The 24,887-nt window shown below is 29.4% G+C and overlaps 2 protein-coding genes across 2 annotated transcripts in view; one reads left to right on the forward strand and one right to left on the reverse strand.

Annotated features, from left to right (window-relative positions):
• The window catches only part of LOC107451275 (glucose dehydrogenase [FAD, quinone]), a 46,231-nt gene extending 35,800 nt beyond the window's left edge, over positions 1–10,431 (forward strand). The window contains exons 7-11 of the mRNA XM_016067327.3: positions 1,490–1,643; positions 2,795–2,958; positions 4,340–4,517; positions 7,701–7,923; positions 9,516–10,431. Coding sequence (XP_015922813.2) covers positions 1,490–1,643; positions 2,795–2,958; positions 4,340–4,517; positions 7,701–7,923; positions 9,516–9,672 — 876 coding nt within the window. The 3' untranslated portion in view covers positions 9,673–10,431. The remainder of the gene's footprint in view (positions 1–1,489; positions 1,644–2,794; positions 2,959–4,339; positions 4,518–7,700; positions 7,924–9,515) is intronic.
• A 2,463-nt stretch (positions 10,432–12,894) lies between these two features.
• Positions 12,895–24,887, reverse strand: part of LOC107451282 (glucose dehydrogenase [FAD, quinone]) — a 37,772-nt gene continuing 25,779 nt past the window's right edge. Inside the window, exons 7-11 of the mRNA XM_071180252.1 lie at positions 24,307–24,460; positions 20,746–20,909; positions 15,101–15,278; positions 14,272–14,494; positions 12,895–13,076 (exon numbers count right to left, since the gene is read on the reverse strand). Of these exons, the coding sequence (XP_071036353.1) occupies positions 12,929–13,076; positions 14,272–14,494; positions 15,101–15,278; positions 20,746–20,909; positions 24,307–24,460 (867 nt within the window). The 3' untranslated portion in view covers positions 12,895–12,928. The remainder of the gene's footprint in view (positions 13,077–14,271; positions 14,495–15,100; positions 15,279–20,745; positions 20,910–24,306; positions 24,461–24,887) is intronic.

Here is a 24,887-nt window from a genome sequence, read left to right on the forward strand (position 1 = left end):
TTCCATTAAAGCCTATCTTTAAACTTTTTTTGCTTTTTAAAGCATAACTTTATCTGAATTTTTTATTAGTTTATTTTAAGCTTATAGTCTTTGTGTTAAAGTCAAATGTTGTGTTTTTTTTAAACATTTGAAAGTGGCTCTCCTGGTAAAATTAAATAAAAATATTTAGCATACTTATTATATTAGCATAACATAATATTAGCTTGTTGATGAATTATGCTATTTCTAGAGGTGAAACTAATGTAACGGAATTTTTTCCCTAATTTATTAAACAATTGAAAATAAGTTATTAAACAGTCAATTTTATAATTTTTCCATGTAGCTACTCCAAGTTTGTTTTACTTTCTTTTTATTCTAATATGCAATGTTTTAATTTTTTTTCTTCCAAAAGACTTATCAAAATCAAAAAAGTTTCAGCATCTATCTGAAATACTTCACAATATCTTTTCTATCAAATGTCACGCAATGTTCGTTGTTAGATACCCAAAAATAAGATTAGTTTTAGATATATTCTTATGCTTTTTCTAAATATTTGGCTCTAGTCTATAGAATTTTTTTTTAGCATTTTTTATAAAACATTTTATCAGACTTTACATAATGTCAGACTGAAGACATGATAAAACCTCCTAATTTAATGAATTGTAGGAAACATCCCAGCCTAGTGGAAGTGCTGTATCAGCATTAAAAACTTGAGATTTCTTTTACATAATGTTGGAGACTATGAGAAAGATTGAATAAATTACAAAAAGAATATCAAAATCTGCAATGCAAAATGACATTGAAACTGTGCATTAATGAATTATGAAAGAAAACAAAAATATACTTAATGTGTACAAGTTTCCTGATATGTATATTTTATAGACTAGGATGTTTTAATAGGTTAATTTAAAAGAAAAAGTGTTTAAAAATTAAACGTAGAATATTTAGATTGTTAAAGAATGTTTAAAATTTCTAATAAATTAAGAAAATCAAGTTACTAAATAATTAAATGAGTAATTGCTTTATAGCATTTCTTTGAAGACTAAAATTATTTTCAAAGGTCTTTATTAACATGCTAACTTTGGCTATGTCATGTGTTGATAACTATACTATTGTTTTTAAATGTGTGTAAAAATTTATGAAAGGTATTTATTTTAAAATCGTTTTAGAATTAAAAATATGTTTTTGAAACCTGTGACAAGCTTTCAAATGAGGTTAAAAAATATCGAATGGGTATAGTATAAATGTGTTTAAAAGACTTGCACATTATTTGAAATGCCTTGCCATGGTTTCATATGAAATGCATTTAACTTATCTATTATAAAACAAAAGTTTTGAAATAAGTTTTTACTAGGATGATAAAATTTTTACTAAGAGATAATAATGCATCTAAAAAATCAACAAATTTGAAATTCATATTGTAATAAAATAGGATAAATTATATTGATAGTAATAAAAATGCTTTTGTTGAATATTTTTCTTCATAGCATTAATTTTTTTCTTCCTATAGATTCCTGTTATTTCTGATTTACCAGTTGGATACAATTTACAAGATCACATTTATCCAGGGGGACTTCATGTTCTTATTGATCATCCTCATTCTATTTTGCAACCTCGTATCATTAATCTCATGGATATCAATAATTTCATTTTATTTGGACGAGGTAGCTTATCCAATTTCCTTATAGATTTTGTTTAAAATATAGATTTCAAACCTGTTACATTTGAAGCTGTTGTTCTCTTGTCATCTTATGTTTTCTAATCTAAATACTTTAAGGTAAAAAAAAACAAACAAATTTTATAGTGTGCCAATTAGGTTTCTTTGTTTTGCATAAAAATTAAATGTGATTTATTTTCTAATAAAATTGCTTTTATTTTAATATTGAAATTATTTTGGATCCAGTTATCAAGATGAGTATTATTATTTTCAAATTCTTTGTAAATGATTTTATTTAGTTCTTGGGAAATGAGAAAATGATTAGATGAGAAAATAAACCATTGTTGTCACATAACGTTTGAAAAATATTTTTTATCTAAAATTAATATTTTTGAAATATTCTATTGGTTCATCAGGTTGTCCTTTCCTGGGGAGATCCAATGAAGAACTTTTACACTTATTTTTCCTCATTCTATAACATTTTAAGTTTGTATGAGTATAGAGATGCATATAAATGATTTTATGGCACACTGTAGAAGAAATGTAAAAAGTGAAAAATGAAAAACAGCGTAGAAATAAAAATCAGCAAAGAATTAATAAAGTGTGTTAAAGTTTTTTTTTTTAAAATTATAATTTGATTTAAAATTATAATTTGATTTGCATTGTTTTTTGAGTAAACTTTTTTCTTATCTTCAACATTTCATCTTTTCTATCTACTATTAATTTATTCAGGGAAAAAATAGTTTAAATTTGTTTTCAACAATCATTCTGCAATAATTTCAATAATAGAAGACAACTATATTACACAGTCATTTATTCAATTAAAATCTTTCCTTTATAAAGCAATTTAAATAAAATTTCATTACCAAGACTACAATGTTAACATATATTTTATACTTTGTATTGAGAGGAAGTGCTCTTCCACTAATATACTGTGCCAAACAAAAAATGTCTTCTTGCTTGTTAAAAATCCAGATTTTCATTTATTCAGGCTCATTATAAGTAGGTTCTACTATATTTGTGTGTCTTTAATTGTTTTTAATTTTTTTAACCGTGTATTTATGTGTTTAATAGGCTTGAGAAATGCTCATTTGTGATGTTTGCTTTTTCTGTTTTTACGTTTAATCTATGCACAATTTTGACGTTAATGGCTTACAGGTCCTTTTACAACTCTGGGAGGGGTAGAAACTTTAGGCTTTATTCATACAAAGTATGTCAACGTTTCTGAAGATTGGCCTGATGCTGAAATTCATTTTGTTTCCGGCAGTCCCGTTTCTGACGGTGGGCAAACATTTCAACGTGTTATGGGAGTATCAGACCAGGTAATTTTATGAAATCTCTTATATTTTTTTATTCGTTAAGTTTTTTCTTTAATTTTTATAGTGGTTTGTTGCATTGATAAATTTAGATGAATTTCTGAATTAAAGTTAAACTTAGAAATGAATAATCAAGCTAAATATTATTTTTTTTGCTGCATTAATATTGACCATTTGCTGCATTAATATTGAAAATCTTCAATACGAAAATCCTTTTTCAAAATTTGATAACTGTTTACTTTATTGGCATTTAAGCAGGGACGTAGCTCAAAGCTGTTTGAGGGAGTTCTAATTCCCCAAATTTTTTCAAAAATTATGTTATATGTGAGTCAGGAATTTTCTAAAACAATACTTGAGGTACCCCTTTCTCAAATATTGTCACCCAGCTATGTGTCTATATTTTACTGGAAATTCAATGTATTCAATAACAGTTAACAATGTGTTATCAGCATCATTAATTTTAAAAATATTTAATTTAATTTTGAAATAAATTTTAGAAATTTAACTTGTGATTTTATTTCATTAAATAAGTTTTGTAATTTAGTTTTTGTACTTTTACTTTCGAAATATTTTTTTTGTTTTAATGCATATCATAGCTAGACTATTCAAAATGCATTTTTAAATTAAGATAAATTATTCATTTTTGTTTTTCAATTTTCTAACATAGCCAATTTTTTAAAAAAAAATGTGATTTGTAACCTAGGTGTGAGTGTGCTTTTTCAAATATAATTTTAACAGTTAATGTTTGTTTTTGGCTGTACTTGTTGGTTTTAAAATTTCTCAGCGTTATAAAAATATTGTTTTTATCTGACCAAAATATTTTAATTATAAATATTTATAAATTCATTTAATTATCAATTTTTTTTAAAAAGATTGCTGAATTTGCAGTTTTTTTTACTCTATTTTCTATGTCCCTTTGTGCTAAAGAATTCAGGTGTACCAACTGAGCTTGGTATTTAAAATTTTTTAACCTTTTTAAAATTTATCAAAAAAAAATGTGTTTATTTTATTCTATGTAGAAAGAACTTCATTTTAAATGCAGGAGAACTCTATTCTTTAAATTCCTATTAAAAAACATTTAAAAATGTTGTATTTAACACATTTCAGGCTTAATCATTTAAAATGAGTGGTAGTAAAAAATATATATCAGCAGATTTGCATTTTTTGACTAAAAATTAAGTCTAATTACCATATAAATTTCATAGTTTTTTTCTTCATCTTTTAATTCTGTTGGGTAGTTTTTACATTGAAAAGTAAACAAGTATAGCTAAGTTATAAATCCGCTAATTTTCTTTGTATTTCTTTTAAAACTTTTTAATACTGCCATTCATTTAAAAATCTTTTTATACTTTTATCATATAATTAATTTTTATCATTTTATTTTTAGTTGTGGCAGTCTTATTACAAGCCATATGTTTTTGAAGATACGTTTTCGATGCATCCTGTTCTCCTCAGACCTAAGAGTAGAGGATTTATAAAGTTGCGATCTACTGATCCCTATGATCCCCCAATTATTGATCCAAAATACCTAACTCATCCACATGATGTCTTAACTATGGTTGATTGTAAGTTTTCCCCTTCATTTGTACTCAATTAAATAATTTTAGAAATTATTTATCTTTCATTGAAAAGAGTATATTTAACCTTCCTAAGTTGTTCAGTGTCTTTTTGAACCCAAATAACTTAAACAGACTTAAAAAAAACAACAACAAAAAAACTGAAGTTGATTTAGATACTTTTTGCTTTTTATTATATGGATTTTCTTTTTCTAAATTTAAACATTTGAAGGTTCACTTTCAGATAAGTACTGCCTTGAAAATCCAGAGACCCATTATCCTTTGATTATTTTTGCAATACTTTATTTATAGCATTTTGATAGACAATGGAAGTTCATTTTTGGCATAGTATGGGCTATTCTGCATAGTATACTCATTTCAACAACCACTTTCTTAAATTGGATTGCTATCAGTAACGTGATGCTTATTTTAATATGAAAATAGATTTGCAAAGCTAAAAATATGAAAAATCTATCATTCTAATTTTTTTTAATAGAAATCTATGTAATCTGTGTTTTAACATTTATTTTTCTGTTTAAATTTGACCATATAATTTAAGATAAGGTTTAATTTCCTTATGGTAAAATTTATATTTATTTTTCACCAGATTTTTTTTTATGGTATTATGTTTGGCTTTTACAGTATATCTGCACCTATTATTTGTCTGCAGTCACGAATAAAATATTTTAGTGATTTTGATTGTGTAATATTTATTTTGAAATTTTGATTGTTTCTGAAAATCACTGATCTGCATTATATGTTAGCTTTATAATTTTTCTGAATTCTTGTACATTTTATCAAAAAACGCTTACTGGAAAACCAAATTTGAAAGAAATTTTTTTTTTTTATTGCAAAAAAAATTTTTTTTGTTGAAATTTTTAAAAAATATTTTAAACATTTTTAAAAATTAATTACTTTACAACCATTAAAAATACGTTGATATTAAAATTATTACTATTTTACCAATTTACCAATTTTTATGAAAAATTTTGCCAATATATAATATTTTCCTTCTTTTCTAACTGTTAAGCGGTACTTCCAAACAGTATGTTACTTTCCATTCCATTTTATCCTGTTTCCACTCAAATAAATGTCCATATAAATTGTTTTTAGATCCTTTATGTTCAACATTGAAGTTTTGTTGCTATTTTAAGAATTTTATATCTTTCAAAACAGCTATTTGCTACTTATATTTTAAACATTTATTCTTTTCCTTATTAATTCTTAGTATTGAAATTTGTTTTGCTTGTTTCAAACTTAACCTATTAAATTGATATTTTAAGAATTTCAGTATCGGAAATTAAAAAGTTTACGCATTTTTTGATTAGTATACGACTTGTCTGATAAATAATAATAGTTATGCTTTTAAAATTATTACAATAATAAATTGTTGAAAAGTTTTCCAGGCACAAGGATTTTTTAGGTTAATAACAATCTGTGACTAAATGTTTATCGGCTATTATTTAAATTTCAAATTATAAGAATATAAAATATTAATAATTATGCAATTCTTCATTAATATTTTGAATCTTTATTTTGCCTGAAGTCAATTCGAAAAAAAGTATTCATCACCCCTTTTTATTTTTTCATGGTACATAAAAACATAAAAAGTGATTTATAACTATTTTTCACTAAACTTTTAATTTTGAAATGAAGTTCTAAAATTGCTGCAAATAATTACACTAGTTTATTTTGTTTATTATAATTTTTTTTGTCCCTGAAATTCAACCTTGTAATATAGTTATCTCTTCATAAAATTCAACCTTGTAATAAAATTATTATAACTAGAAATTTAGATTACTTTTTTAAGATTTTTAAAAATGTTTATTATGAAACATTACTAAAATTTGGTTGTATCTTATACTTTCAATCTCAACTTTGTAACTGAAATTTGATACAAAATATAACTAAGACATATTTTATCAACAAGTAAAAATCAACTCTCAGTTACTGTTTCAAAATTATAAACTTTTCATTTACCATCTTAGAGCTTAATATTTCTTCTATTAGCACAAAGATATAGTTTATGTTATAAAAAGTTGAATTGATACGTTATTTCTTAGCTATTTGTATTTGCATCCACATAAATTGAAGGATATTATTTTTTAACAAAAATGTCCATAACAATTTAAAGAAAATTTTAGTAGCTCTTTTATTGCTGAGCTACTTTGGCCAACCATGAAACAATTTTCTTGTTTAGTACTATCTGTTATGTAAGAAAGCAAACATCCATTCTGAATTGAATCCTTGATAAAAAGTTCATCATCAATAGCTCGACAGCCCAGGGTGGGCCTTTTCCTCCTCAAGAAGTTTTTTCCTGCTAGCATTTTCCAGTTTTTAGTTAAGACCAAAAGGTATTTTTCTAGGCCATCTATCCATCTGAAATTCAGCTTGCCTCTTTTTCGTGTGTCAATTGGTCTGGCATTAAGCACTCTTTTTGTGGTGCGGTTTTCATCATTTCTTGATAACGTGGCCTTCCCATTTTATTCTTTGTTTAATACCTCTCAAGACCTTTCTCTCAAAGGTACCCAATATAACTTCATCTGTACAAGACATGGTCCAGGTTTCTCAAGCATATGGTAAAATTGATCTTAACAGATTTATGCTATAAAACCTTTCTTTTTCTATTTATTACATTAAGCATTAGATTTAGATTTCTATTCAAGCATCTATTGGCTATAGTGATTCTCTTGTGTATTTCTATTGTAATATTGTTCCTGTTGTTGATTACAGAACACAAGTAAACTAAATTATCAACAACCTCAAATTTACGAGTTAAATGCTTTAATAATTGTCCATTTTGTAGATTTTTTTTATTTTTGATTCTGCATCTTTAAGCAATTTATCTTTTTATAAATATGGGTTTCATGGTTACAAGCACCACCCATGATTTCTCTTGTTTCCATACTCTATTTTCTCTTATTAATTATAATATTGTAAATCGTGTCGTGTGTAATCTTGAATTTTAGACATTCAAAGCTTGTGCCATTTAATTCTACATTCATTGTAATCCATAAAAGTATGTATTAATTCAATGTGTAATTTTGTTGCTAATTTTGAGGATCAAATATTTTTTTTTCTGTACGTTTTTAAGTGGTTATTCATGGTGTATCTCCAGGACAATTGAAAACTTTTTTTTTCCTTTTCATTTCATGTTTCTTATGGTGTTGCCACTACACTTTTTTTCCCTAGCTATGAAAATTTGCATATCTGCTATGAGAACGCCTGCTATTCAAAAATTTGGAGGCAAGCTGTTTGAGTCCCCATTGCCAGGATGTGATCACTATCCTAAATACAGTGATCCTTATTTGGAATGTTTAGCGAGGATGTATACTGCTACATTGTATCATCCTGTTGGAACATGTAAAATGGGACATCATTCAGATCCAACAGCTGTCGTGGATCCACAGCTTAGGTGAGTACAATAAAGAGTGAGAAAAATTAATTTGTAATATTTGAGAAAAGGTTTTATGTAACTTGATGTTATTCTAAGTTCATATATTTTTTAAATCCTGCTCTACTGCAGAATGAGAAAGAAAAAATGATTTGAAGAGAAAAAAATGATAAATTATTCCATAACAAATATTTTGGGCTATTGTGATTATCACAAAATTAAATTATTATTTGTTTTTAAGTTGGTTTTCTTGACTAAACAGCTTAAATTGTATTTAGAAAGTTTTCTTCTTCCCTTAATGATAGCTGTATATTTATATTCTATTGAATGAAAGTGTTATTCTGAGGTAGATCATATTTGTAGTATTTTTTCCCTCTCAATATTGTGGAAAATTTTTTGTTTTTAATCAGTTTTCAGTGAAAGTAAGGATGTATAATACAACCAGGACAGAAATTATTCTATATGTAAATAGTTAAAGTTCCCTTACCATGAGTAGTTGCTGAAAAAGTAACTACAATTGCTTTTGAAATAAATTTGCCAATTTTGCATAGGATGGATTAGTTCAAATGCAACTGTAGTTGGTTTCGTTCCAAAACTTCTGCTTTAAGACAAGTTTTTCTTGATACTTGCCTCAAGAGTTTCCTTGTATTTGTCTTTAAAGTTTTGAACCTAACAACTGAACGACGGGATACTTTTTGAATACCTTGCTTATAATTTTTCTCTAGGATTTATTTTATTATACAGTAGATCCTTATACCGCAAACAAAGAAGCCAGGGGGATTTGGGTTTTATTGAATTTTGCGTTATATAGATTATTTCCTTTATCTTTAAACTTACTTTACTATATATGGCAATATTAGTCTAGAACTTATCAATCTCTAAAAGCTTAATAGTTTTTAGATACTTAAAAACGCATGCATACTTTATTTGTAATTTACCAAAAATTTTCTGCAGTATTAGAACTAGTAACAAACAAAGTGATACATTTTCGTTTAAATAGATTTTGACATTTTCCCTTTTTTAGCAAATAATAAAACAAATAATGCAAAAAGTTGTTAGTTCATGCTCAGTTATGGAAATTTATTAACTGCAAATATTATTTTTTACATTCATAAAACCAGTGTGGTTTATGGAAATTTAGGGTACATAGAATTTCGTTATATAGATCTTCTACTCTATGTTATAAGCTACATTAAATTCTTGGTTAAGATATGTAAAGTCATTGAGATCATAAGACATGATCTATAAAATGTTGATACAATTAGAAGTTTAAGTATTTTATTTAATGTCGAAATTGGAACAATTTCATTTCTCTAAAAATGAATTAACATAACCATTTACACTTATGCGAAAGTATCTTTTTATAATATAAACTTAAACTTAATTTTCTTATAGTTTTGCCTATTTAAAATTTCACTTTAATCGTACACACCTTATTTATATTTTTGTATTTTTTTTTCTGTGTATGATTGGTTTCATCGACTTTTCTTTAATTATTAATAAAAATAAGAGAATTGACAGTCCAATGATTGATTGATACATAAAATATATACATAAGTGTAAAAACTTATTTTATTTCAAAAATTGTGAAAAATGTTATTGAATTTTTACAGAGTTAAAGGTGTGCAAGGCCTGCGGGTAGCGGATGCATCTATAATGCCAGAAATAGTCTCTGGAAATACTAATGCTCCATGCATTATGATTGGCGAGAAAGTATCAGATATGATTAAAGGCAAAAGAACTTTCTTAAAACCAAAAGGAAAAAGATGATAGACTTACCATTATATTAGGTTTTTCAAAAATCTCTTTTTGCTCAATTTTATCTCCCTTTTTTTAAAAAAAAATTGTTCCTTTAAATCATGTCTTCTGTGAAGAACTTATGTATATAATTTATGAACAAAACTGTAAATAAAATTTATAAGGTAATAAGGATTTAGGGTATTTATTAACTGGTGAAAAACAATTTGTTTCTTTGTTAAATTGAACTAGGTGATAATTTTGAACGAAAGGAATTGTTTTTGTGAATTTTGTTTTAATGGACTTGAAAATTTTAATTTTGTTAAAAATATACTTGTTTGAAAGTGAATCTTAAAACTTTTATTTATCAGATTTTGAATGTTCGTAACAAATTAATTTATTTCTAATTGAAAGTTTATTGATTTCTATATGTGTCTAAAATTTGTTTCTGTATTAAATTGTTAATCTGTAAGTGTGTTCGTATTAAGTTTAAATTCTGCTTTGACTATTAGGGAATCACTTAGATTGTATCAGTATTATATTATCATATATTTCTTAATTAAAAAGGATACAGAATCAAAATCTGCCTTTTTTTAAAATTTTTATTTGTTTAAAAATTGAAATAACATTGAATTGCATCTTTTTTTAAAACAATACCTTGAATTTATAGAAATTGTTATACATTTTTAAAGTTTTATAATTGTTATAATTTAAATGCATATAGTTAGTTTAATTTTTCTCCAATTGTACATATATGTGTTGGGATAAGTAAAGGCTTTTGATTTCATTGCACTCAGTATTGTATGTCTTTCATTTAGTGATGTATTTCTTTAAAATCTAATTATGAAACAAAATAATGAAATTAAAAAAAGAAATTTTAAAGAATAAAAAATGAAATTTTATTAGAATTTTAAAATTATTTTCTTGTAAAATTAGTTCATTTAATAGTACTATCTACTAATATTTGCAGAATTTGGTTTTATAATTGCTAAGTTTTAACGGAATTGAGAGCATTAAAGGTTTCATCTTTAAGACAGCATATTATATAGTGGTATCATTTTTATAGTGATAGAAAAATTAAAGCCCTAGCAGAAAGCCAAAAATAAAACTCCTCTTAAACATTATTATATAAGGTAACATATTTTTTCTTTTGAAAAATGATAAATAGTGGTTACAAAATTGTTTAATTTTGATATTTTTTCTTTTTTTGCTTCCATCTCTACCCTTAAAATTCTCTTAAGATTCGTGGAATCCCAGTAAAAATATAAAAGATTTTAATAGAAACTTTTATATCTTATAGAAATTACTCTCCAACACAAAATCTGATATTTTGTAGTAATTTAAAATTTAAAATCATTTGAGTCTTTTTTTTTTAAAGCTATGATGTATCGTTTGTCTTGTTTGGAAAAAAATTTTTGCTTTAAACTTTGCTTTGGTATTGAAGGCAATAGCATCATGTAGTACTAATAAAATGTTTTTTAATTAACTTTATGAGATTGTGAAATGAGGAATTATTATTTCTTAAGCTGTCTACATTCCAAGTTAAGGTGTATAACGTAATATTTTCTCTTGCTTTCCAGTTTCATTTTTTGCTTTTATCATTTTGATGTGTAATTATTTAATACATTCTAAGAGCTAAAATATGCTTACTATCAAATATATTTGTTTCTAATAGTTTTTTTTTAATCAAATTTTTTGAAAATCTGTTTATATAATTTTTTCATTTTATATGTAAATTTGTAACTTCTAAACATACACAACTTATCATAGTTGTGAATCAATAGAATGAATTCAGTTTATAATAGCTGTTGAATATAGAATTTAAATAGTGAAAGCTTAAAACATTTCAGATTGCACCTACTTATACCAAATTTAAAATATATGTGAGATTAATATATATGCTGTTTTTTTTCGAGAACACTGTTTTAATATAAAACTTAATGCATGAATATTTTTATAATTGAATTCTCTTTTTAAACATGAATAATTAGTAAATAGTAAATAGACTTCTTTAGTAAATAGACTGCTTTTAATGAAATGTCTTAGATAAGTTCTTTTTAAATCCAAGATTTTAATTATTTGTGGACCATAAAATTTTCATGCTCATTAGTAAAATTATTTCTGTTAATTTTGATTGCGCTTTCTAACTAAAGTGTTCAGGATTGTTTTTAGCAAGAGAAAACACTTTTTTAAAAAACTAAATTGGTAAAATTATTAATTTCGTTTATTTGTAATTTGATATTAAGAAGTAAGCATTTCTTGAGCTAGTTGGAAGATAGTTTTAAACTTCTTCTCAATGTTTTTGACTTATGCCTGTTAAGGCAGAGGGGTGGGTTTGTTCTTGTTTTTCCAGTGGCGCCATCTATGGCCGAATTAGTCTTCTGCCACACGCATACAATACACCCGTTTATAGGGCGGACCCATTCATTCATCCACAGATCGTAATTTTGACCTGAATCAGAAAACGATCAATCTCCAATTCAGTACCCTTAAGGTATTGATTTGCTATGGGAACATGGAACAGATTTAATGTGCATCAGTCACCATTTATTGCACAGGGAGTCTTCATCCGGCGGGGTTCAAACCCACGAACTTCTTCTCAATAATTTAGTTTAATGTAAAATTTATAGGAATTTTTTTTCTCTTAACATTTTTTTACGAAATGCGAGTAAAAGTGTCATCTTCACTATTTTAAATGTGTATATCAAATTTTAATATTAGCTTAAAAAAATATTAGATCAGACATGTTCGTTTAATTGAAAGAATTTATAGTGCAAATTTTATTTATTTGATAATTTTTTTGTGGTTTAATCTGTTGATAACAAATGTTCCAATTATTTCATACAAACTTTTATTTTCACAATGTATATGTACATTTGGCATTCATTTTAGGAAACAACTTTACATATAAATTGAAACAGATATTTTGTCAAGTTATCAAAACTTGTTTACAATAAATAAAATATTTACACTATACATTTCAGTTTCATACTTTTAAATTAAATAAATTACCCCCAAACAGATCTATGATGTCTACGTGTGAAACAGAATGAAATTTATCAGAAATGATTAATTCATAGCCATATTCAAACTGAAAATGTCAGTTTCGATCCTTCGATATAAACTGTATCCAGCCATTTTTGCATTCGATGCAAAAATAAATAGCTTTTTTTTCTTCTGAAATATAAACAGTATTGATCAAACATTGATCAGTGCTGCAAAATGTCTTTTTTTTTTTTAAAAACACTTTAATAATTTTCTTGAAAAGTTTTTAATTTCTTTGAATGTGTTACTTTTTCAGATGTGTCCGCTGGCTTAGTTTAATCAAATCTGCAGCTTTTTCTGCAATCATGATGACGGGTGCATTTGTGTTGCCAGATACGATAGTCGGCATAATAGATGCATCCACAACTCTTAAGCCTCTTATACCCTTCACCCTGCAGAAATAAAAACAATATATTAGTTTTGATCCACGGACTAACACTGGTTTCGCCATACCCGCCATTATCTATTACTCTTATACATACATATTGAACATTTTAATTAAAGTTGTGAAATTGTTAAACATACTTTAAGTGACACCCTCGCCGTGGAGTTCCGAAACATGCAGGAGTTTAAAGATGCACTATACCAACTCCATGTTAGTCACTAACATAGTGATATTTATGACTTCGTCATAAAAGAGTAAATAAATAACTAAAAATGCTTTGCCAGGAGGGGAGGCAAGACGTAGAAGTTTTTAAGTTCGGAAATTTTAAAACTTTCATTTCTCAAGAACTATTCAGCCAATGACGTTCAAATTTCGTAGAGTAAATGTACATTTTAAAATGGTATGAAAATTTGTATACCTTGTCATTCAAACATTTTTCTATCTTTATTAAATAATTATTAAAAATTCTTAGGATCGAACTTGAACAGCCACCGTGATAAAAAATTTTCATAATGGTAGTTTTCATTTCAATGACTTTTATACTTTAACGTATAAATCTTAATTATAAAAGTTAAATCTTAATTTGTCTTACGTTCCCTAGAAAATAACTGATTCAAACTTATGCAAGGCATATGAATTGGGCTTTTATATTTTATTTTTAGTAAAGTCTTAACGCTACCACTTTGTCAAAACTTCTTAAATAACTGTACAAGTTAGCAGCTATAAAAATTATTATTAGAAATTTTTTTTTTAGTTTATTTTTTCGGATAAGCAAATTTTATGCCGAAATGTTTTAATTCTCAGTAAAATTTCCCGCGAAATAAGCAAAAAGTTAAATGAAGAGTAAGGGGATTAAATGTTCGCATGCTCTCCTGGCTTAACTATTTGTACTTTACTTTTCAGATTGCTGCTACCTCTCCTATTTTGATGGTCGAAAATCCCAATTTTGACCATCATTTTGGTCAAAATTGGGAAGAATTTTTTGTTTATCCAGAGAAAATATCTTTTGTGTCTCCCTTTTTTGTTTTTAAAATATCGTTTGCATTAATGAATCAGCCTATTTCAGGTAACCATTAAGATTGGCTCTTATTTCGTGAAAATTAGAACAATAATTCGGATATTAGAACAGAAGTTATAGATATATTTGTTGTCCTGTACATGGATGGTACTAAAGAAACTTATCTAGTCTAATGAATAATTACCTGAGAAGTGGATCTACCACAGCAGTGGGATCCCAAGGGCTGCCCATTTTGCAGGTGCCCACTGGATGATATATGGTTATGGTGTAAGTACGAGCAACGCATTCGAGGTACCTGATGCTCCATAGGGTGTAGGCTTCACATCCTGGAAATTGGGTGACAAATGGCTGAGCTCCCATTCTTAAGAAAGGTGGCTGAAATCCCATTTGAAGTGCAATTTTCATTCCTGGAATGGAATAAATTTCTATTGTTATAAATCGGCATTTGTTTTTCTTTCTTTACACTACTTAATACCGTGAAAGTAAAAAAGATTCCACAATTAGCGAAGGGAAAAATGAGCACTTTAAATGTTTAAGTTACGCTGGAATGCTTTTTTCGATTGTGTTTGAATATGGATAGATAAGATAATTTAGGTTTTATTATATTTTTTTTTTGGAGGAAGGGCGCCTCCTTTTTAGAAAATATGAGAAAGTAGCGTGAAAAAGTTGTATTTTTCTCGATTCCACACATTTTTAACATCGTAGTACCCGAAATTGTTTTATCTTTCTGTAAAAATGTACGACTTACGAATCATCCTACGGATTTTTCTTCCGTTTAAATTTGCATCAGACGTAGTTTATAACACCGAATACATTTGTTATCTAGTGTCATAGCGCGTTCTGGCGCCCATTCTCCAAGGTATGCAACGCGATTTTTAGCGACACACTGTAAATTGTTATCAATAATTTTTCTAGATTAAGAATCGAAATAGCTCATAGCTTTTTGAGATGTATGTGCTTGAAATTCGTACTTTTAACACTCGTATAAAGTAGAGATAATAAAACTTGAATACCTTCCACCAATACTTTCAAATCTCGCTCATCTTCGAAGTAATGAGGATCGATCCTGGGTTTGACGTGAGGATTCGCTGACTGAAGGGTAATGCGACCTCTGCTCTTGGGTCTCAGAAGAACAGGATACATTGTGAATGTCTCCTTCCCTATGTATGGCACATACACTGCTTCAAACATCTAAAACAGCACAAAATATTCAGTTTTTTAATTGTCGCGATCTTTGTTTTAAAATGTTGCAAATTCAAAGCAGAGCATCCATTGAGCAATGAGACCGATTGTAGTAATTATTAGATTATTTTAATTTCGAAATAAATATTATTAAAAATATTTTATCTTTACAATAATTTTATGTAAACAATATTTTATTTTTAAAATCAGTATCGCTGTGGTAAGTATAAGGTGAATTTTGATTCCAGACTCTCAACGCTTACAAGTGCTCAGGGGTATTAGGCTGGGTCGGGAAAAAAAATCTAAGTATCAGTACAGAAAAGTTATTAAAATGTTATTAAAGTAAATGTTATTATCGTTATTAAAATGTTGCGAAATCTCGTAACTATGAATTTGATTTCTATTTTCTTAGTTGGCTAAAAGTTGTAAAAAATTTACTAAAAATGCTCAAAACTAGAAAAAAAAAATTATTTTCCTAAAGTGCCTAAAAGTTATCATTTTTGAACAATATACGAGTAGAATACCTGTTCAAAATTTTACCTCAACGGCAACGAAGTTTGGATTGGGTAATAGAGATGGCAGAATTAAATTGATGTCTTTTTGGCCTCAATGAACCAATCCAAATGTCGGTGCAGTCGAGGTGACAGAGAATCAATCATAGGTGAGCTCTTAATTTTGGACATAACTAAAAAAGCGTCTGTGAGAAAACACTTTTTCTAAAACACTAATTTTGAGGTGTGTAATTTTTTTTTTTAACTCTCATTTCCAACTTTGTCTCTTTCCTTAAAAAAGACATTTTGAGCTGTTTACATTTTTTAATCACGCTTTTTGAGCTGCTCCCAAAATGAAAAGCTCACGGACGAGATATACAGTTAAAAAAATTTGAGTTTATACCATTTTTAACAAATGGTAACTTGCTACCGCAAGCCAGTCAACAAAAATTATATTAATATTTTTATATTTTAAGCATTTTTTGTCTAATATTCACAGTTTATTCCATTCTATAACAGTCGTTGAACAGCCGATCCAATTTTCGGGTTTACGAATACTAATGTTCAATACGAATTGGTCTATACGGTTCGTCGATTGGCCGATCGTCGTTTCGGCACTACTGCTTCCAGATTCTTAAACCTTTTCGATCGATATACATATAACGTGATAAATTTTTCTACTCTCTAACTATATGGGGTAGCAGGTTATGAATTTTTGGTGCAAATATCTCAAGAGTAAGTGGTACGATTTTGATGTGGTCTGTTTTATTTTATATTGCTGACTAAATTCTTGAAATATGCGGTTTAATTATTCAGGTAGATAGGTACTTTAATTGCGTCGCTTTACAGGTGCACAATGGGCTATTGGCGCCGGTTTAGTAAATATCCCTGCGGATGATCCCATGACATGCCATCCCAATTTTGATTCTCTGCAGAGGGGATGGTTACTTCGCTATGGCTGCCCAACGCCCTGTGCGCGAAGTCTAGCACTTTACGGTAGAACAGTTTACGAGAATCGATCGTGCACACCCTCGTTCTCTACGCAAGCTGATCAAAGAGGTCACCCACCCGCTTACTGACCGCAGCCAGTTATGCTTGATTTCGGTGTTCTACTGGGAACCGTGTCTTTGTGATTTATCCCCTGTGGGGCTTTAATTATATACACAACACAACTTGAAATGTTTTTAATTGTCTTTCTTTTTAATGGAGCTTAACATTTTGATTCCTTTAATAAAATCTAAATCACTAATTACAAGATTTTAATTAGCAGTATCTAAAACTAAGTATAACAAAAATCAGTTTCTATGTAGTAGTAGTTGTTCATTTACGTCGCACTAGAGCTGCACAATGGGCTATTGGCAGCGGTCTGGGAAACATCCCTGAGGATGATATGAAGACATGCCATCACAATTTTGATTCTCTGCAGAGGGGATGGTACCCTTGCTTCGGTAGCCCGACGACCTACGCGTGAAGTCGAACACTTGACTGTAGAACAGTTTAACGAGGAACAATACCGCACATCCTCGGTCCCTACGCAGACCGATCCAAGTGGTCAACCACCCGCACACTGACCGCAGCCAGTGATGCTTGACTTCGGTGATCTGCTGGGAACCGTGTCTTAACGATCAGTCCACTGCGAAATATTAGTTTCTAGGACATTTGCTCCAGAAATTCACATTTTCCGTTTAGAAATTAATATTGGCTACGAGTAAAGACTGTTGAATTTTTTAGAAGTGTCATTAAAACTACAAAAATATGATCATAACAGATATTCTTTTACAAAATCAATAATGTTAAAATAAAGACAAGGAATTGAGCATACAAGCCTAAATGTTCATGTATTCTAGTTGTCATACTAGGTAAAGATTTTGGATCCTGTCTTAACCCAGGGCTAAAGAGAATAGAAGGGCTGGTTCACTCCTTTGAAGTATCTTTCGCCGCGCCGATCCTCCGACGTCACTCTAGTGACGTCACTTTGGCGCAAAGCTCGCACTNTGTGGAAACAGTGACGTCATGAGGAGGGAAATCGTAGCTTCAGCTCTAAGAGCGGAGTGAACTAGCCCTTGTATTCTCTTTAGCCCTGGTCTTAATCCGAATATTTTCAAAAACGCTTTCACATTTCCCAATGCTCTAAAGTGCGCAAGACAGCAATTTTCGATAACATTTCTGATGTCTTGGGTTGGTCTTTCTGATAGAGGAGATGAAGAAATATGAGAGGGGATAATGAGCGTTATTGAGTACGTTTTGTTGGTAAAAAGAAAGAAATTTCAAGTTTATGTTCACTTCACTAACATTGACTCAGATGTTAAAGGAGTTAAAACGGAGAAGAATGCCCAGCGAGATTCCAGATTATAGCATTTCTGTGGTATTCAACCAGTGATTACATTTCCCTGTGAGAGAGGCTTAATTTTTCTTATAGATTGAAGACAGCTTACAGAAATTCTTTGAAGGCTGAAACACTTGATGATTTTCTAAAAAGAATTTTTGTACATTTGACCCCCCACTCTACTCTTCCAAACAGAATTTGATGCTAAGCTTGAATTTTACAAATGGTATTTTAATGTAAAAAAGCAGTGGTATACAAATATGAAAAGTTTAAAGTATGGGAATATTTCTGATATTTGTTTGTATTTCAGTAATTATTAATGATATCTGGACAACAATGGAACCCTTGAAACTTTTTTAATAATCAAACTAATATCAGTCTCTTAAAAACCAGTCTCGCACAGAACTGATCGTTAAGAGACTGTTCCCAGGTGATCATCGAATCATTTTCTGCGGTCAGTGGGCGGAGGAATGACCTGCTTGCTTAGCCTGCAAAGGGACCGAGAGTGTGCGGCATCGGTCCTCTACCATAAGTGATACCATAAAGGGTTGGTTTATTGAAATTATATACATTTGCTGACTTGTGTGCTCAATATAGGCTTATAAGTCATTGTCAAGTAGAAAATACAGATAGAACAATTCAGAGAAAGACATCACAAAGAATACATCTAGGGTTACAGCGGGATTCGAACCCGCTACCTCCACGCTTAACAGAGCGACCATAAAGGGCTTGACCTCGCGCAGGTGGTCGGGCTAATGAAGTGGGTGCGCCACCCCTTCTGCAGAGGATCAAAATTGTGATGGCATGTCTTCGTATCATCCTCAGGGATGTTTCTCAGACCATCACCAATAGCCAATTGTGCAGCTCTAGTACGACGTCAATACACTACTGCAACAATAAACTAATAGCAATGATTTTCAGCAATGAACTAATTGTAGTTTTTTCATTTTCTACATTCTTTTATGGTCACCAAGAATTTCTTTATACTACATTTGTAACATTCTGAGAATTTTTTTTATATTGTTATTTATTGTAATTTGTTGTTTTTCGTTAATATAGTGGCGAACAAAAATTTTGGTCTTTCTAGTACTTAAGAATTGAAACATCCAGCCCTGCTTTAAGTCAATAATCCAATACATCGCTTTATGTCAATAAATGTGCTGTTTGGCTTTGTTGTATATTATGAAGTTGGTTCGACTTCAATTTGATCAATTGTTGGCTGAGATTCTAAAGTGACAAACGCGGCTGCCATTTCTTACCTCCATGTTTTTAAATTTAGAGGAGGTTGTGGCTGGTATTAAAAATCCAACATATTTATGCAGCATATTAAATGCGTTGAGGCAAAATCTTCTTCAGTTGCTGAGAAGGGAAATCTGAAAAATGGGTTGATAATAGTTTAGGCAACGACAACGCCTTCAACAGAGGTCAAACTTGCGTAGCGCTTTTGATCTACAAGTTTTACTTATACGAAAAGGTCAAAGTTCTTTCAGTGACTTCAGGGCATGAACCTATGACTTTCTGTTTTATAGTTGAGATCTTGCGTTTATTTGTTTATCAATACACGCATATGCGGTTTGCATGCTTATTACAAAGACGGCTTTTAATCCCTTGTTAAATTGTAGAACAGATGGCACAAATCGGAGGACATCACAAATATGCATGCAGGATTACGGTAGGATTTGAATCCCCAACTCCACGCTACAGAACGCTTAGCTGACCGGCTAGATCACTCATCCTCCTCGAAAGGGGACTTCCTTCCGAGCGGTATCGCCCCTCAAACGTTGTGCAAAGCGTGGAGGTAGCGGGTTCGAGTTCCGCTGTTACCTTGGATGTATCTTCGTACTGTCTTTCTCTGTAATGTGCTATCTGTTCATCTACAAAGACACGGTTTCGGGTAGAACATCGAAGTCAAGCATCACTGGCTGCTGTCCGTAAGCGGATGGGTGACCACTTTGATCAGCCGTTGTAGAGACCGAGGGTGCGCGGTATCGGTTCTCGTTAAACTGTTCTAGCGTAAAGTGCTCGACTTCGCGTAGGTCGTCAGGCTACCAAGGCAGGCGAGCCATCCTCTCTGCAGAGTATCAAAATTGCGATGGCATGTCTTCGGATCATCTTCAGGGATGTTTCTCAGACCATCACCAAAAGCCCATTCTGCAGCTCTAGTGTAACGTAAATAAAGTACCTATCTACCTACATGACAAAGACTTATAAGTCTTAATTGAACACACAAGAAAAGTAATTGATATTCGATTTTTGATTAATAATTGATTTATGTGGATAGTGGCATAGAATTTAGCATTGCGTCATGGTAAATGTTATTCCTACTAAGTGGAAGTAGTTGTGTTTTTTTTTATATTATACCCAATTGAAAATCAAAGCACATTCTTCCAAATAATCAATTCTTGACTGCACGTGCTGCTATCAAAAGTATTCAATTTAGCCTTCTGATGAAGTAAAAAATAAACACATCATGGTTTGTAAATTAGCATTAAAGTGATAAAAAAAAACACAAAAACTGTTTCAGAAACTGATGACTTACCATGAGATGAATAATTAAAAATAATGGAAACCAGTTTGATTGGTGATAAAACTGAAAGGAGGTGAAAGGCCTCCTCTTTCAGTTTCACCTAACAGCCGATATGACAATTTGAGATTTTACCTTGTCCGATAGTCCCATCACTTTCCGAATAGATTTTCCTTCATCAGAAGAGGGAGAACTTGATATAAAATGTATTTCTACGTCCGGCCAGTCATCAGATCGATTGGCGTAAGGCGTCTTCACAAAAGCTAATCCTTCACATCCACCCAAGATTGTCAAAGGGCCTACACAAGAACGATTCAAGAGCAAAAAATTTTAATAAATGTCAACTTTTAAAATAAAACTGGAAAATTTTCTTTCGCATTAACTGTTCGTGAAAATACTTCAACACTATTTATTCTTAAATACAGTGATATAAATGTTATGAGACTCTTTTTTATTTTTGCACTTTTAGATCTTTTGATTCCATGTATCTGGGATTAAAAACAATGTTACGCAGTTTTTCTTACGGAACTTTTTGTGTCATGTTAATTTTTCACTACAAATATTTGTATAAAATAAACTCGGTAAAATGCTTAATAAGCATAAATGAAAAAAATAAAATATTTTTGCCGAACAAAATTTGGAAAATTGTGTTCTATTGTACAGCTAAATATTCTTTGATTGAAATCTCAAATTATCTCAATTGAATCTCAAATTATATATTTCTAATTTAGGAAACTCTGTTGACTTTCATTGTACAACAATTTTAATGGTTTGACCTTTTTTATTATTATTTTTTAATAAAATTTTGAAAACTTTGTCGTTTTGACATTTTAGTAGATAAAACTTGCACAAAAATATTATTTTTTACTTTTAAATGATGTCAAACCGATTTCAATTTGAAAGTTTTTGTTTTTCGAATTTTACTCAAGTACAGTCACAGAATAAAGTTTTAAGAAAGCATCAAGGAAACATTCATATAAAAAAAATATATAATTTAATCCCAAAAACTAGACTAAGTCTAATTTCATAATTTTACAGCACGTCGAATTTTTTTTTAAAAATCATCTACACTCAAAATTTTTTTATTGAATTCTATGTTTGTTATAATCAATCTCTTTGCGATTCTTTTAATTGTTATAAATGTGCAAAATAATTGTTATGACATAATACATGTACAACACTGAATTATCATTGTGTATTATTATTATTACATTATTTAGAAAGATATTAAAGTAATTTTATGAGTTTATTACTTTATATTTTCTAACTAGGAAATTTCTAATTTATATTTCTAACTAGAAAAAATATCAAAAAATTCTGAAAACAAATGTTAATTCCTCCCCCCCCCCCAAGATTACTTAAAGATTTACCCACTTAAAGATTTTTATTCTATAAAACTAATTTATTTAACTATGAAGCTGTGTAATTCTATACGGTTTTGAATTTGTTCTTAACGTAATTAAAATTTTTAATTAGAATTTTGCAAGTTCAAATTAAAAATGTTTCGTATAAATTTTATAAAAATATTTACTCGAAACAAATCAAAAAGATAAATTTGATTCGTAACAAAAGTTTACGAATTTAATGAACATGTCTTTATTCCATTAACTCACTATACTATGCCAATTTAACCCACATAGCCCAGTTGAAGAAGTTAGTAAAAATATTTTTTGTTAAATTAAACTTTCAATTTTAATCATTAGTTTTATCATTAAGAGTAGAGTTAGTCGCAGCATTAGTCGTATTTGGTGTAAGTATTATACAAGTAGAAAAAAAAGAGAAGAAAATCAAAAACCTTGGCAAAAGGTTCCACTATAGTAACTGAGTACAGTGCGCCAGAAAAACGGACCAGCCTGATAACTTTTCCTTTCATGATCGGATTTAGACGTTCTGGGACTCAATCTTAATGGTTTGAGGGAATGACCTCGAATATACTATTTACTGAGTGCTGACGATATCCTAAGTTACGAAATCAGACACAAAAACGTACTTTCTCTAAATAAGCATACATTTTTTCTCTCGATGCATTCGGATTTCTGACTCTCAAAATATAGGAGGCAGCCGCAATCTAGAGAATAGGGTCACAATAGCTTTGGTCAGGAAAAAGTTTGAACCCCATATGTTAATTTAATTTTTTGCGTATTTTGCTGTATCTCGAGAATTTTTTATGCTCATTGAAAAAAGTTTAAGCGCAATTATAAAAATCGTTTAACCAAAGATAATTTCGTGCCGAAATTGTTTTTTTAAACGTTAATATTTTATGTAATAACAATTTAAAATTTTTTGAATTGTAAGTTATACAAATGTTTACATCATTTTAAAGTATCTAATTTCACATGGCGAAATACAAAATTGGAGCGAAATCCGTCGATTAGCTCCCGAGAAATCTAATTCTAAAAAAGTCAATTTCTCAGGAACTATTCAACCGAAAATTTTGCATTGTGCCATATAAAATTTACATTCGTTAAAATGATGAAAAAATTTATACACCTTACAATTCTCAATTTATTTAAGATAAGTTAACTAAAATAATAAAACAAAATAATAACTGATTATTAAAAAATATTTTTTGCATGGAATTATCTTTGGATAAACGAATTTTATAATTGTGTGAAACAATTTTTCACTTCATTTAAAAAGTTTTGGAAAAGTGGTGAAATAAAAGTACGTTTTGTGTTTGATTTTGTAACTTAAGATATCGTCTGCATTAATAAATGAGCATATTTGAGGTCACCACCACGAACCATTATGATTCAGTCTTAGAACGTGAAGATCCAATCATTAGATCAAAAGATATTCAGGGTGATTCTTTTTCTTTCCCCTTCTTTTTGGCCCACTCTTCAGTATCCGGTATTACTTCTCGGTTTTTAAAAACACGAGAATTATAGGATAGACTTTTAAAATCACTCGTTCATTTTCTTACTCTGCCCGTGAATTTGTAAAATAATTTTCCCGTTTTTCATTTTTTACGCATTTTTTTTTTTAAATTTGCTGAAAACAGAGCGAATAATATATGGTATCAGGTTTTGAAAAAAAGTAGTTGAACAGTTACAGATTTTGGTATGGAAAAAATTGAAAATTCGGAAGAAAAAAATTGAAAATTCTGGTTTGAGATGCAAAAAAAAAAGTTTCGAATGACGAAAATCTTAACATTTTATTTCTTAAAATTTTAATTCGTGATATTGTACAAGAAATTGAAAATCTTTCAGGTGTCATTTCGTAAAGACAACGAGGAAATATTTTGACAATCGGAACTATTCGCATTTTACAACCCCAAAAGTTGGGTCTCAAATCCTTAGTTTTCAAATGTATTACACCATAATTGTGAACAGAGTAATTATTACCATTCAGAAGTATTAACCTTACGAGTACTTATATTTGCTAAAAAATGATACCCATTAGAATATGAAAGATATTTACTTCTTACTCATGACATCCGAAGGGCTTGGAGGAATATAATGTTAAGCCACATTTTCAAATATTCCAGGCTTACTTTAAGTACCACACGTGGTAATTTCGGAAACTTATAAAGGACCTATTTGGAAACTAACTGATGGTACAGTTTTATGTAGAGATGTCACCTTTTGACAGAGTATTGCTTAGTACTACATTGACTCTCTAACCTAACCCTTCATTTCCAAACTGATTTCTATGTGCGAGTGTCGGACTTTAAAATGTACAAAAAGCATTTCCTACCTTTACCAAATGCAATAAAATTGATAAAATTCTTGACACTGAGTAGTCTATGGGGTATGAGAGAAACTGGATCATTCATGGAAAAATGAATTCCAGCCGATCCAACATGATCTTGAAGATTTTCACCTACCGGCAAATCGGCTATGACAGGAATCTGAAAAGATACAATTATTTATTACTTTTTTTGAAACTTAATGAATGAGCTACTCGTACAGTGATGAGGCAGAAGTTTGAATCAAAATTGCTTTCAGTTTATCTATATTGTTCATATTTCATGTATGTATGTTTTTATATAATACATTATTTTAATCCAATTAGGAGACTTCACTCTCTACTTGCTCCACTCGACACTCCCCATAATTGCTTCTCAATCATCCATTTCCACAAAAACACATTTTATGTTCTAAATATACAATTATTGCAGCTTTATCTAAGACCATTTTGTTACTATGTCAATTGTAACGAAACAGGCAATTATCAAGATTTGAAAAATAATAATCTGTACTTGGAAAAAAAATAAAGGAAATAACCTAAGAAATGGAACAGCTAAGAAATACAGATTATGTGACTCAATAAGAAAA

Source organism: Parasteatoda tepidariorum, chromosome 4, assembly GCF_043381705.1.
Source record: "Parasteatoda tepidariorum isolate YZ-2023 chromosome 4, CAS_Ptep_4.0, whole genome shotgun sequence".
In the NCBI taxonomy this organism is placed as follows: domain Eukaryota; kingdom Metazoa; phylum Arthropoda; class Arachnida; order Araneae; family Theridiidae; genus Parasteatoda; species Parasteatoda tepidariorum.